A 13,991-nucleotide genomic window follows, 5' to 3' on the forward strand; every position below is an offset into this window, starting at 1 on the left:
CCCCCTTCCTCTCTTCCTCTCTTCCTCTCCCCCCCACCCCCAGTCATAACATGAATTGCGTGGATCTTATGAAAGCTGTTTAAAAAGTGCAAGGGGAAGCTCAAAGCAGGAGGAGTGCATTAGATGATAGTAGAAGCAATAATGAGATTCCAGATACTGGGATGTGCTTTGAATAAAGATGGGATAGGATGCATGGGTTTGAAAGGGAAGGTGCTACTTGGAGGTGATTGACCTTGCGAGGCTTCTGTAATTTCCATAAGGTTCACATAAGCACCCAATTTCTAGGAAAGAATGCTGGTAACATAATATGAAAGTACAACTTAAGCTTCGGATTCTATTTCACATTCTTTCAGCATGTTGTGATTCATAACATGCTGCACCACTTAATGAGCATTTGGTAGTGGAGCGTTAAAATGGTAACTTTGGGTGCTTATCTGAACTGAACTTTGAACCTTCTGATAGGTTTGAACCCTAATTCTAGTCTTCTAGTTTTAATTGTGTTGCCGGCAGTGCTTCAGCAGTGAGGCTGAAAATACTCTAGGTTGATGCTTTTCAGGTCTGAATTGTAAGTTACAATTCAAGCTAATTATTTTTATGCTCTATTTTAACAAATGCTCATCAAGAGGTGCAGCATATTCTAGATTAAACGTGCTGAAGTAACATAAAATCCTACTTAACATTTTAAAAAATGAAACTCCCAAATTATTGTAGTTTCATATGCATTGTGAATGTATTTCCCATCATATTTTTTTTAATATTATGGGCCAAACTGCTAACTTTTGTTGGAAGCTTTCATTAGTGTTGATAACATTAAGAACAGCACAGCAATTTGATCTTGCTCATATTACTGAGTTTTCATTGTGCTGTATTGTTACCATTTATGATGATTATGATATAGGATGCTTAGATATTACATAGTTTGAAATGCCTATATGTAAGTCTGCATGACACAACAGAAAGAGGCTCCATCATTGATAACACTTAGGCAAAAGGAAGATAATTTGATTTGCTGTTTTTTTTCTCTAGATTGGTTCAGCTTTGTTTAATTTACTGCAAATACAAGCATCCGAATTCCAAACTGAAGTCATGGAGCCCTAAGATACACCGTTACAGGTTGTCATCTATCTTGTCTTGATCTTGTGAAAGGCCTCAGCTTCAGTTTATGTTTCCTGGATTTTTAAAACATTTTCCCTTGTTTGCTTTACAAATTAGTAGTTATTAAATCCACAGATTTAGAGACTGACTTTGAGGTCATTGATTAATTTTCAGATTATGCTTCTTTCTTGCTTACTTTCAGTAAAGTATTCATTCAAATTTAATGTTGGCAAAAGATATGTTAGCTTCATCCTGTGTCCGCCAATGAAGAAAAGGCTACCCTAAAGGGTCACCTTATATTGGTGGGTGGGTAGTGGGGGGTGGGGCTGGGGGTGTGCGTGCATGCGTGTGTGCGTGTAAGTGTGTGGAAAAAAACCAGTATACTTTCTACTAGTGACTTTGGGCTTGACCTTTCCAGGACAGCTCTTCATAGGTTTTAAAGCCTGGCTTATTAAAAACAGTTGCTTACAGATGTTACAGATAGGATGGCAGTAGTAAGAAAATAGCTCAAATCAGTAACTGTGAAACTAAAGTAGTAATGGGTATAGGGTTGAGCTGGAGCACAGAAGACTTTATGCACCTTAGTCAGAATTTCTCTGTTAACTTTCCAAAATCAGCTGAAAATAAAGAAGACATAGCCATAGTAGTACCTGGTATAATTCCATTTTCATTTAATGAAATAACAGCCCAGATGGATTTTCCACTTCGTTTTAGGTATCTTACTTGTTTTCAAATGACTATTAATGTTATTTTTCATTTCATGTACAGGGTGATGGAGAATGCACTTCAGATTCTACTCTTTCTTTTAAACGGAAAACAGCAGGGGAAAATAAACAATTTAAATAGGTTTGGCTATTTTTAAAAGAAATTACGAAAATAATTTCTTGTTTTTAATATAAATTACTTGTACAAATTGACACATTGTGTTGTTTTAGTTAATAAATCCTCGGTATTTCACATCATTTTCCATAAGGAAATATTCTGTTTATTTGGGGATATTGTATGTCTGTCTCAAACAGAAGTCCCTTCTGATTTAAGCAGAGGTTTTTGCTTAAATATTAATAGTATGATATAGCCCATAGTAACTTCACATTACTTTCATTTTGTCTTTAGGGATTTACTGAGGCAAACAAAAAAAAATTAAGGTCTGAATAAGGACTATCAGACTATGTCAGTAAAAATATCTAGTTTTGATATAGTGCTCTTCATTCTCTCTCCCAAGGCAATTTAGGGAGAAGGAAAATATTTTTCTTGTTTTTTGGAGTAGGGAGGTGAGCTGACATGCTTAAAATCATCCTGCAAACAGATGAATGACTGAAATAGGTTTGGAGTGCTGTATCTGTTAATTCGCACAGTTCAACTAGTTATTTGTTTGGAATTAAAATGTCTGGGTGATGTTAGTTCAGTGAATTTGGAGGAGTCTAGTGCCATGAAGAAGCCTGAGTATACAGAAAGAATCCTATCAGGAGGAGATTGTTAAATACTCTTGTTTGTGGATACATTAGCCTGGCGATGAAATACATGTTTTAATTATTACTTCCCCCATATAGATGGTATACTTATGTAGTCATATCAAAAGTGAAATTCTGCAGATAAACTCTGGAGCACTAACAAGAATTCTGGTTTCAAATCACCCTGAAATACAGATACTTTCAAATTCCAGACTGTTATCCAGATCTAATTTTTTGCTTCTGTCTATATTCGAATGGTCGAAATCTCTGTTTCTTAATGGAATTGAATTTTTGGCTTTTCAGGACATTGAACCAGACTTCACAAAGTCAGCATAGCTATTAATTTAAACATTTGAACTTGATCAGATGCAAAATAAACACAAAGTCACAAGTAGAATCATCACAATCTGAGTCTTTTAATTATGATTTGACAGTGTAAACCACACATGAAACATAAGAATTAAATTACACTAATTTTGCTGAACAAAATGAGCAGGTAAATTAAATGTAAAAGTAAATAAGGCAGGATTATGACAGGAGCACCTCATACTGTGTCAGAAAGGAACCAGTTTTAGGTTTTCACTTTGAAATCCATACTATATTGAAGTTTGGATTCATGGTTGATTTAGATGTGAATTTGATTTAGTGTTGAATTTTAGCACCTTAATGGCTGTGAAATTTGTAATCTAGTTAGATTTTGCAAGAATCTTTGTCCTGTATCTTCTGTTCTTTCCCTGTTGTTTTTGATATTTTAAACCATACATTTATTTGTGAGTGTGTATCTTAATCTGAAAATTTTATCAGTCGAGTGGCAAAAGCAAGTGTTTTATTCAGAGATTTAAGTAAATAAATATTTCTACTGTTTGCCTTTTTTCAACAAAAAGTTCTAATCTGAAAAGTAAGATAGTTCTACACTGGCTGTAGGAATGCTTTTACAAGCGGCAATATTTCTGATAAAAAGTGTGTCAACAATTCGCTTAAGTTTTCATAGAGGCACCTGACAAATAGGAAAAAATAGCTTAGATCTAATTGTCAAAAACTGGATGGAAACTCCAGAAATCATCAGTACTCATTTCTCATCATTTCAGACCATTCTAATACAGTATGTTTTTAATGGATTTTTAAAAAGATACCATGCTTCTACCAATCATGAAACTAAATACACTATATTAATGATCCATGGCACCAGCTGATTTTAAACTTGGAAAATAATTTTGCATTATTCAAGAAAAGCTTGCACTGTTGAACTGTTACTGCAGCTGCTAGTGAATAATGTATAAATAAATCTGTTTGTATATCCAGTACAATGCAAGAAACTTGAATCTTAGGGTAAAACTTAACAGTTGTTCCTGTTGATGTGGATAGAAAAGATAGCCTAGATGTCAGGTACTGATTCATTTCCTCAGAGAAACAATGAACTTCGGGGGTAGGAGGGAGGGGGCTAATAGCTTTTAATTTACTTACACTGTCTTTTCCTTTTTGCTCTTTGTAAGGATTATTTGTAGGGTATGGTTTCAAGCAGCAATTAAATAAAATGAAATAGTAATGACTATCATAAGACCACTTTAAAAATCTGAGTATCTTTCAAATTTTAAAAAATACTTAAAAGTAGAAAATATCTATAAGCAGGCTGTGAACTCTTGCACAGATCTCAAAGTAATACAACAAAGATTGTCATGCAATCATTTACTCTAAAAGCAAAACACTTTTAATTCCATTCTGTATACATAGCCGAATCCAAGGGCAACTGAAGCAATTATGAAGATTTCCAGTTTTCAGCCAAGTAGGGATCATGCCCGCATTATGAATTTCAACCCTTAGTTTTTACAATGAATCTCCAGTGTCAACAGATCTGGCTTACATGTGCAAAACCAAATGACAAAATACGGTAGGAAAAAACATGATTTGAAAACCTGTATTTCTTTCACACTGGCAACATAGGGAAATAGGATAGACTAAATCACTTATGAAATATCAGCCGCAAATCTAGAAAGCCTAAAGGAAATATTTTAGTACATAGTTCAACTAGTACTAAATACACATGCACTGGTTTAGCATGTGTTACAGAAGAGGAGTGCAAGTAGTCTGATTCAGAAAGTTTGGTTTTAACTAAAGGAAACAAAAATAGTTGTTGCTGTTTAATATTTCAAAATTAATAATGCCCTTTTACCATGTAATTTTGAGGCAGATAATGACAGTAATGGAGATACTACAGCACATCTGAAGACTACTTTTACAACAACACTAAAATATACTAAGCCCAGTATTAGCAGTAATCAAGAAAAAAGCAATTATAAAATATTACTTGCATGACAGGTGTGAAAAACATGTTCTTGTAGTCTACAATTTGATGCTTCCATAATTTTTTTTGGCAGAATATTTGTACGTAAAATACGGTGGCTTGGAAATTGCTCCAGAATACTTCACAACCATCTATAGATTTATCTCTCCAGCTCATTTCTTAATAGTCTCTGTTGAAAACAAATTTGTGTATACATGTGTGTATGAGGACTGGAAACAATTTTAGGATTTTATTCTGATCAACTTGCTTTTGCCTTCTTTCCTAGGAAGTGTGTAGAGAGCTCTGGTGCCTCAGCAAAAGTAACCGCTGTGTTACCAACAGCATTCCAGCAGCTGAAGGTACTCTTTGCCAAACAGGGAGCATTGAAAAGGGGGTGAGTACAAATAATTTCTTGTTTGAAGAAGCAATTTATTGTTTAAAGACTACAGGAAGAAAGAACTAGAAAATTAAAGTACATATGAACAACTATAAGAGTTCAAAAAAAGTTATTATTTCAGAATGCATTTTCATCCTAATGGAAGTGTTCTACAGAATTATTTCACAATTACTTTATATATGTAATTTAATAAAACATTTATCCTTGCTATAAAATTCGATAGCCTGGATCTAAGAAAAAAATCTGTTACATACTTTCTATATATTTTTGAGTACTTTTGTAAAAATTCCTTAGTTTAATCTTTATTAAATTTTATAGCACTCTTCCATAAATGACTGTTACAACTCTAGATCTGGCATAGACTTTGAAAATGTATAACACAGAAGTAAAGCCTGAACTCTGTCGTTTCGTTAGAAGATGAAAAAACCTTTATTCCTTCAGATATAAGCTGAATCATACAAGGGTATAGAAAAAGTGTTGCGTTAATAAAAGAATTTTCTTAAAGCTCATATTTCCCAGTGACCTTTCTGTTTTGACTTCAAATTATTCTTTTAGCATTCAGTTATACTTGCATAACTGTTTAGCTCTGCAGTCTGACGAACTCTTCTATATAGCAGAAAAGTACAGAAACTTGATGTTGCAATAGATAAACCTAGTGCTACTGTATCTGTCTGAACATGTGAATTTTGATTTTAAAATTATGTCTGTATGTCAGTAGTTTCAGACGAAGTTCTGAAACAGTTTTAGATTAAGAATAGTGAAAGAGGGTTTCTCAGTTACAAGGCAAAATCTATACAGATCTTGAAGAGGAGAGAAAAATATTTTAGTTATTAATCTACAAGACATGTAATGGGGAAAAAAGTGAATTCCATATGCCTTTTTTCAAGATGATGTATTTTATGCAGGCTTGTACAAAGTGAAGAAAGCTTATTATATTGAACAATTTCCAGTAACTGTGCGAGAGTTGCTGCATCTGTCCATAAGATTTACCGCTCCAGACTGGATTTTTTCCTAACAACAGCTACTGACATCTATTCTCATTCTGACTTTTGCCATGCTAGCTGGGCTAGTTTCAACAAAAATTACAGTGCATATTGACTTGCAATCGGATATTTAAACAGAAAGAATGAAAGCTTTTGGACAGCTGTCACAGTTTATTAATGCTTGTTGATGGCTTCATTCAGGGCCCATGACGTAGCATTGTTCTTATGGCTTTTTCATGCTGAGTTTGGAAATATTGGTAAATCATGTTAAATAATTTCGTTGAAGGGGTCATTTTAAAAAATAGATTGCTTAGAGTTAGCCAGTGAAAATAGAGAGAGCGCTTTGCATTCTACAAAAGTTTTACCTTTTATTAGAGTAATAGAAAACGTTAGAAGCCCTACTGTTAAATCAACACTCTAGGTTTATCTTGAAACCACCGCTCGTTGTTAATGACAAGGAGCAATTTACCTCAGTTTATATTTTTTAAACCATGAGACTACAATGAAAAGTTGAGATGCTTTAAGACACTGTTGTTGTGTCCACTTGCCAGAGGCTTTAATCAGTTTGCTCTCTACAAAACATCTTTTCCAGCCATCACTGTCTTGTTCCGTCATTAAATTTTAGAGGGAAATGAGAGAATCTGTACTGTTTTACAAAAGTAAACTGTTCATGCCTGTTAACAGCAGAGTTTTGTATCTGTAAACTGCAGCTTCAAGGGTTCCTGTAAATTAATAGTTCCTGATAGCAAAAAAACAGAAAACACGAGCTCTTTCTGACTATGTAGTTCTCTTTACCACATGCTAAGGAGAAAATAATAGCTTACAATTCTATAACACTTTTTTTTATTATTACTATCATTATAACATTTGTATTGCAGTCACGCCTAAAGGCCACAACCAAATTAGACCCTATTTTGCTGGGCTCTGTCCAAATACGTAATAAATGACATTCCCTGCTCTAAAGGCCTAAGAAGCTCTCAGAGTAGTTCATCGTATTTGGAGGGTCAATTTCTGCTTTTAGTTGCACTAATGTAAATTCTGTGTAATTATTAACTCAAAGCAAAATTTGATGCAATGTGCATTAATATCTTATTGGCAGAGTTGGAAGGGATTTCTACAATTAAAATGGCCCAACACTCTATTATAAAACCTTCTTTCAGTTGCTTATATAAACCTACCAAACTTTTTATCTCTTTGGGTTGAAATTTTCCACAGTAGGTGCCTGCCTGTGCCTGAAGGTTTTTAGAGTGTTTTCCATAAAAGTTACTCAGCTGTTTTCTGCATACAGGGAAACAGAATAGAGTGGTTTCTTGCTACTGATGGAACTTGTACATCTGTTGTGTTTTGAAGCTTTAGTATGTTCATGCTTTGGTGAAGGGTTTTACATATCGGCTGGGTTCAAAAAGGTACACTTTTTCCTTGTTTGTAATAATAAGGTAAACTAACTGGTAGATTTTAAAAAAGACTCTGATGAGGAAATGGTGCATATAAAACAGTAAGACAAAACTGATAGGAACGTTTATTTTGTCTTTGAATTAAAAGTAATAAAAAAGTAACCTTTTTTAACATCATTGTTTAGATCCATGGTAGGGATGTAAATGAGGGGCAAATGTGCAAAAAGTGAAAACACAGTGTGCTGAAAGGACAGTTTAAATAGCTAGATTGTGTGATGATTTAAGTTATTATTGAACATTAAGATAAGGTAAATTTAAATTATTATTGGTCATTAGGTTTTCTTGCAAAATGATTGTAGAAGCAATGATTGAAAATACATTGTTAAAATTGAGATGGCAAATGTAAATTGAATTAATCTTTTTTTTTCCCCCAACGAAGATGAAATCAGTTTTTCATAATATTAGAGTACTTGTGGTGTGAGTTTTCTAAAAGCATACCATTGTAAATCTTAGTTCTGTTAAACAGCTAATACTCGTATACAGTGATCTCAAGTGTGCCACAATATCATGTTTTATTTTATTGTTAATGATCACTGTAAGAAAAATTTCAGACTGCTTCCATTATTCACAGAGTTTTTAGCACATTTTATACATATTCAAATGCATTACCACTGTCTTTCTGGTTGAACTAATTGGAAGTTATTTATTCAGTGTCAGAGAAGAATTAACATTGCAGTTCTAAACCTTTCATGAAGGATTGTTCTCTTAAAATAGCTGTCACTTCCTCTTGTTTCTTCACACACTGCTTACTCGATAGTCCTTAGCTCATTATGGCAGATGAGATTACTGTAGTTTCTCAAGGAAGCATGTTTAACAGGCTTCCCAGGGAGGTGGTGGACTCACCATCCCTGGAGGTGTTCAAAAAATGTTTAGATGTGGCACTTCGAGACATGGTTTAGTGGGTTTAGTGGGCATGGTGGCATTGGGTAGAAGGTGGGACTTGATGATCTTTGAGGTCTCTTTCAGCCATAACGATTCTATGATTCTGTGATTCTGTAGTCCCATTAGAAACAATGGAGATTTTGGTAATTTTGAATTACTCTGTGACAGAGATTCTATGCATCAGTGGCTTCTGGTGAAAGATAAATTTTCACTAGAAAATTTAGAAGAGACACTGATGTGAGCAGTAAATCCTCAGATTTAACTTCAGTAGAGGAGAAAAAAACTGCATTGAAAGAGTTTTTACAGGGGAATATGGGAATGTGGAAGACATTGTTTCTGTGACAGAGGAAATTACAGAGTACAGGGGTTTTACACAGCTTTGGAAAAATAAAGTAGGTAAAATGCACCTGCCTTTTGTATATAGTCATAATAGTATAGAGTTAGGATGGTTTACATGTTCTGTTTTACATATCTGATATTCTTCTGGGTTTAACCTGAACTCTGAGTGTCTTTCATTTCTTAACTTTGATTTTGACATGTCTGTAATATGTATAAAGTATTTTTAATTGAATTATTAGCATACATTTTTAGTCTTAGAAGCATTTTAATTTTTAGCTTTTGAGTTTAGCAGTAGATAACTGTTCATGTACTTGTGTGGCATCTTTAATAGAATGCTGCAAGGAGATTATTGTCTTTAGTTAATAAAATCATTGTCACTTAATTTTTCACTATAATGAGAAGAAAACCTGAAGATTTTAATCCCCCATGTGTAACTCACATAAATACTTCATTCTCCATCGTATTTTTACCATCAGAGACATTGCAAAACACTGTGCCATATGGCTATACCTATACTAGCTAAGATGCGAGTTCACTGTATGGACTACGTTATGTGTTATGCCGACATTCAGTGACAGTCTGGATTTAAGAGAAGCTCTGTATGAAGGATATGTTCCTCTGATGGATGCCTGCTCATTGGCATAAACCTCTGATTTGCAAATTTAGAACTCCAAACCCGATAAACCCTCCTTACCTTAGTACAACTCCATGAAACCTTGTGTCTTTGGTTTATTTTTCTGAAGAAGGATGTGGTGGGTTGACCTCATCCAGCAGCTAGGCCCCCACCCAGTTGCTGGCTTATTACGCCCCCAGGGATGGGGGGAGAGAATCAGAAGGGCAAAACTGAGAAAAACTTATGAGCTGAGATAGACAGTTTAGTAAGTGAAAGGAAAAGAAAGAAAAAGCAAGCAGGACATCAGAGGCAATCACCCACTACCTCCCACCAGCAGACTATTGCCCAGCCAGTCTTTGAGCAGTGGCTACTTTGGAAACACCCCCAACCCCAGTTTTACTCCTGAGTATGATGTTACAGGGTGTGGAATATCCCTCTGGTCAGTTTGGGTCAGCTGTCCTGGCTGTGTTCCCTGCCAACTTCTTGCCGACCACCAGCCTACTCACTTAGGTGGCAGGTTGAGAAACCAAGAAAGCCTTTATGGTGTGCAGGCACTGTTCAGCAATAGCTAAAACATCAGTGCATTGTCCACACTAGTCACAAGCCTAAAATGCAGCATGTACAGGCTGCTGAGGAAAACTCTGTCCCAGCCAGACCGCGTAGAAAAGGCAATGCATTTTGGACTTGACTTTTAAAATAGTTTACTTTTACCTTTTCTGCAAGACACATTAATGTTTATTTTTTGTTATTCTAACTGATAGAGGATGAGGCTTATAAAATGTGCTGGATTGTAACAACTGTGTTTTAAAACAGGTACAGCATATACAGAGGAAAAAAGAGGTTATGGAAGATAATGTTTTGAAACAAGGAACAAGAATGAATGTGGCTAGAAAAATATGCTACAGGTTTCACTTATTAATGTGGAAATAACAAGGAAATAATGTAATAAGGAAATATTAAATGGTAGTACATGTTGATATATGAAACTTGTATCTAGGTGCATTTGCTGATGATAAGCTATACATTTTAATATTAATATATTTTAATGTACATTCTTGAGAGCTACACACTTGGACTCTTGACCCATTTGACAGTCTAGAAGTGCCTTTTATTCAAAATGAAATTTCTAATGAAAAAATAAGGATTTTTACTAATTTTCTTTAACTAACACTATACAATCCTTGTTCATATCAAACTCCTATTAATTTTTCATTGAGTAATGACTGAAGGTTAAATGATCTTTTCCGTTGCTTTCAGAAGAATCTAGAGTAATTCAGGTCATTGTGAATGGCTGTATTTACTTGTTTACATATGTCCCACATTGGTGGGACTAAGGCTTTAGGTGAACCTTAGGAATCAGAAGAGAAAAATTGGCTTTGCTGTACTTATTAGTATAAAGTCAACAGTGAGTCTTCCAGCAGTGCTTATGGGTGGACATGGATATGTCTGTCTGTCCATGTCTTCTGTGCATGTCTCAGTGCATTTTGTCAGATTCATATGGCTGATTTTGGACATGGAAGTTGTCTGGGTTGCTTTATGGAAAGGGTCGATACTGTGTCTGTTATGGGAATTCAAGGGAGTTGAACAGCAGGTGCCCGCCTTTTGGAAGTGAAATGTGCAAATGCAGGTCACAGTAGACCTGAGGCTGTGCTCCACTCTGTCACCTTAGCCTATAATGGTGGGAAAGGGTTATCTGACTAGGCTACTCCAGATTCTCAATGATGCAGTAGACACCAGAATGTGGATCAAACTATGGGCTCCAGGATTATTTCTGAATGGTTTAAAAAATGTTTCTGACTAGGGAAATGATAAACTTATTTTAACAATTAGCCGTTTGTGTGAATTATCTGTCATTTTGTATGTCTGATGTAAGTAACTGTATTGCAAAGTTTAAGTCTTTGCATGAGTGAAGTATGCATGTTCATTCTGTCTCTGAACAAGTGGCCAGTCACCATTGTGTAATGATTTTCTGTACCATCTCTAATGCTTTGGTGCTACCTTTATTGTGTCTGTAGGGTTAGTATAAATGAAATACTGCCACAAATTATTCTTCCATTGTAACCTTGTCCAGATTTTCTTTTTAAAATGTAAGGGAATACTTCCTTAAAAATACTATTGGGGGGGATTTTTCATTTTGTGTAATGAAGACCCTACATGAATCCTAAGTGGAAGGTGTTTTACTGAACTAATCTTAGAAATGAATCTTAGAAATGAATGTTTAAAAGAATATAAGCAACTTGTAGCCCCTTTAATGTGAAGCGTTAAGGAGGATGTATGAAGAAAAAGAAAATCTTTATTTTAAGCTCGCTTTAACTTGTGTGTGTTAGGGACCCATAATTCAGGACTTAGTGAAGACAATTAACAAATCACACACACCCTCACCGATGTCTAAACATGCCTAGAAAAAGTAAAATATTAGTCTTGTTATCTATACAGGGAATGCTAATGCCTATAATTGGTCATTGCCTGACCCTTATATTTTTCTGTCCTGATAACTCTGTCAGCCTGGAAGCTAATTTTGTGGTTTTTTGTGAAATCTTTCAGTGGTGTTACCAGGGAGAGTGCGTACCTTTTGGCACTTGGCCCCAGAGCATAGATGGGGGTTGGGGTCCATGGTCAATATGGGGAGAGTGCAGCAGGACCTGCGGGGGAGGAGTCTCCTCGTCTATAAGACACTGTGACAGTCCAGCGTAAGTAGCTAAAGTAAGCCGAAGCCAACAAAAAGACACATTTGGAAATTATTCAAAACTGTGGTTTCACATGTTATCTGTAAAAATGTTTTGCTAGTTTGCCAACATTTGTCTTCAAAATAGCAGACAGAAATACTTAAACAGGAGGAGTTCACTAGACATACTTTTAACATTTTTAATGTAACTTAGGTACTGTAAAGATAGCTGGATTTGTATTTAGCAGTAACTAGAATGGTTTTCTTTCTGCAACTTGATGTTCATGCAAAATATATTTAAATTATGCCTTAGATTTCTTTCTTAAGACATATTACCTCTTGTCTAGGAGGTAAAATAACTATTGCCAATTGCTTGCTAAAAAAACTACACAGTGTTTCCAAGATTTTGCATATAACTGCTTACATATAAACCATAGTTAGTAATACTCTGTTGCATACCATTCATCTATATGCTGTCATGTCCAGCACTCAGTTGTGACTATCTACTGACTTTTAAAACACTTCAGCAACTTCTCTTCTTGCCACTACTCCCTATTGGTCCATCTTTTCTCTCTCAAGAGGGGCCAGCTTCTTCACTACAGCTTGATCTGTTATGTGTATCTGTACTGGTCCTGTCATCTGTCTGCTTTCCAATGTTCTGAGCACTGTTCCAGAGAAGGTCTGTCAGGTGAGTGCTCCTCTGTCTGTCACTACTCCTTCTCAGATGAGGAATGCTCACTTATTTCCATTGCTGTATGAGTCACAGCTTTTTTCTGTTGCTGTTAGCCCTGTTCTGGTTACCTTATCACAGCTATAGGTTTTGTTCTTGTCATGTCTCATAATTGCTATTTCCATCACCATTATTAGTTTTTAAGACCACTTTTTCTTGAAAATATTAAGCTTTTGTGTTTCTCTCATGAAAATCCATTCTATAGCTTTTGTCACTCCTTTCTTGTCTTCTCCTCTCTGTACACTCTGATTCTTTGTTGCTTGTACCCATGTTTTGCAAGCCAGGCTATACATCAGCTTTCCACTGCAGTCTGCAAGACGGACACCATAATGTCACATTACTGCTGCTTAAGGTGGTCTGTTCACCTCCTATCATTAGCAGTAACTATAAAGTCTGGCAAATAGCACTACTTCCTGAATGGATTCAAAAGTAAAAATTACCCATACGCATCAATAACATGTCAGACTATGTTACTGAGAGAATATTAAATTAATTAATTTTTTTTTTCACAGCAGTATGTAAAAATGCTAGTGAAATGTTTGTTTGGAGCATGAGTAATTTCCTAAGATTTCTTAACTACTCCTATCACCATGTATATGGGTTGGTATGTTGAAAAGTCATTAGATTTTAAATGTTTAACAGTACAGCAGGCAAATACATTTGCGGGGGGTATGTCTGCATTAGGAAAAAAATTCCTTTTGATCCAAGGATAATATTGCCTGGTTAAATATATGTAATGTGAAAAATGGTGCTGATTTTCTTTTTAGTTAGTTGTAAACTGTTTTATTTCTTTATTATAAAACAAAGACCAAGTATTTTTTCCTTTCTGCTTTCAAGTTATGAGCCAAATAGCTGATGTCTGATTAATCTTCCATTAAAGTCAATGTTAATTCATTATTTGACCTCTGTGGAAGATAGATAAGGTTCTTGAACAGTTTGGGAATTTCAGAGCCATTGTCTTATTCACACTAATAGAAACCCACTTACTCAGGAGTTTTCTCAGATTTAATACTGCTTAATTCAAATCAGAGTCAGATTCTTGAGCTAGAAAATACAGTCTTTGCTGGCTCCACTGTTTAGCAGGCAGTGTTTCTTCATTTT

At 35.2% G+C, this 13,991-nt stretch overlaps 1 protein-coding gene across 1 annotated transcript in view; it reads left to right on the forward strand.

Moving 5' to 3' along the window:
- Positions 1-5,113: 5,113 nt before the first annotated feature.
- Positions 5,114-13,991, forward strand: part of LOC104160987 (A disintegrin and metalloproteinase with thrombospondin motifs 6) — a gene marked incomplete at its 5' end in the record, with an annotated part of 53,051 nt that continues 44,173 nt past the window's right edge. The window contains 2 exons of the mRNA XM_009699257.1: positions 5,114-5,221; positions 12,040-12,185. Of these exons, the coding sequence (XP_009697559.1) occupies positions 5,114-5,221; positions 12,040-12,185 (254 nt within the window). The remainder of the gene's footprint in view (positions 5,222-12,039; positions 12,186-13,991) is intronic.

Source organism: Cariama cristata, unplaced genomic scaffold (genome assembly GCF_000690535.1).
Source record: "Cariama cristata isolate BGI_N322 unplaced genomic scaffold, ASM69053v1 scaffold25854, whole genome shotgun sequence".
Lineage (NCBI taxonomy): Eukaryota > Metazoa > Chordata > Aves > Cariamiformes > Cariamidae > Cariama > Cariama cristata.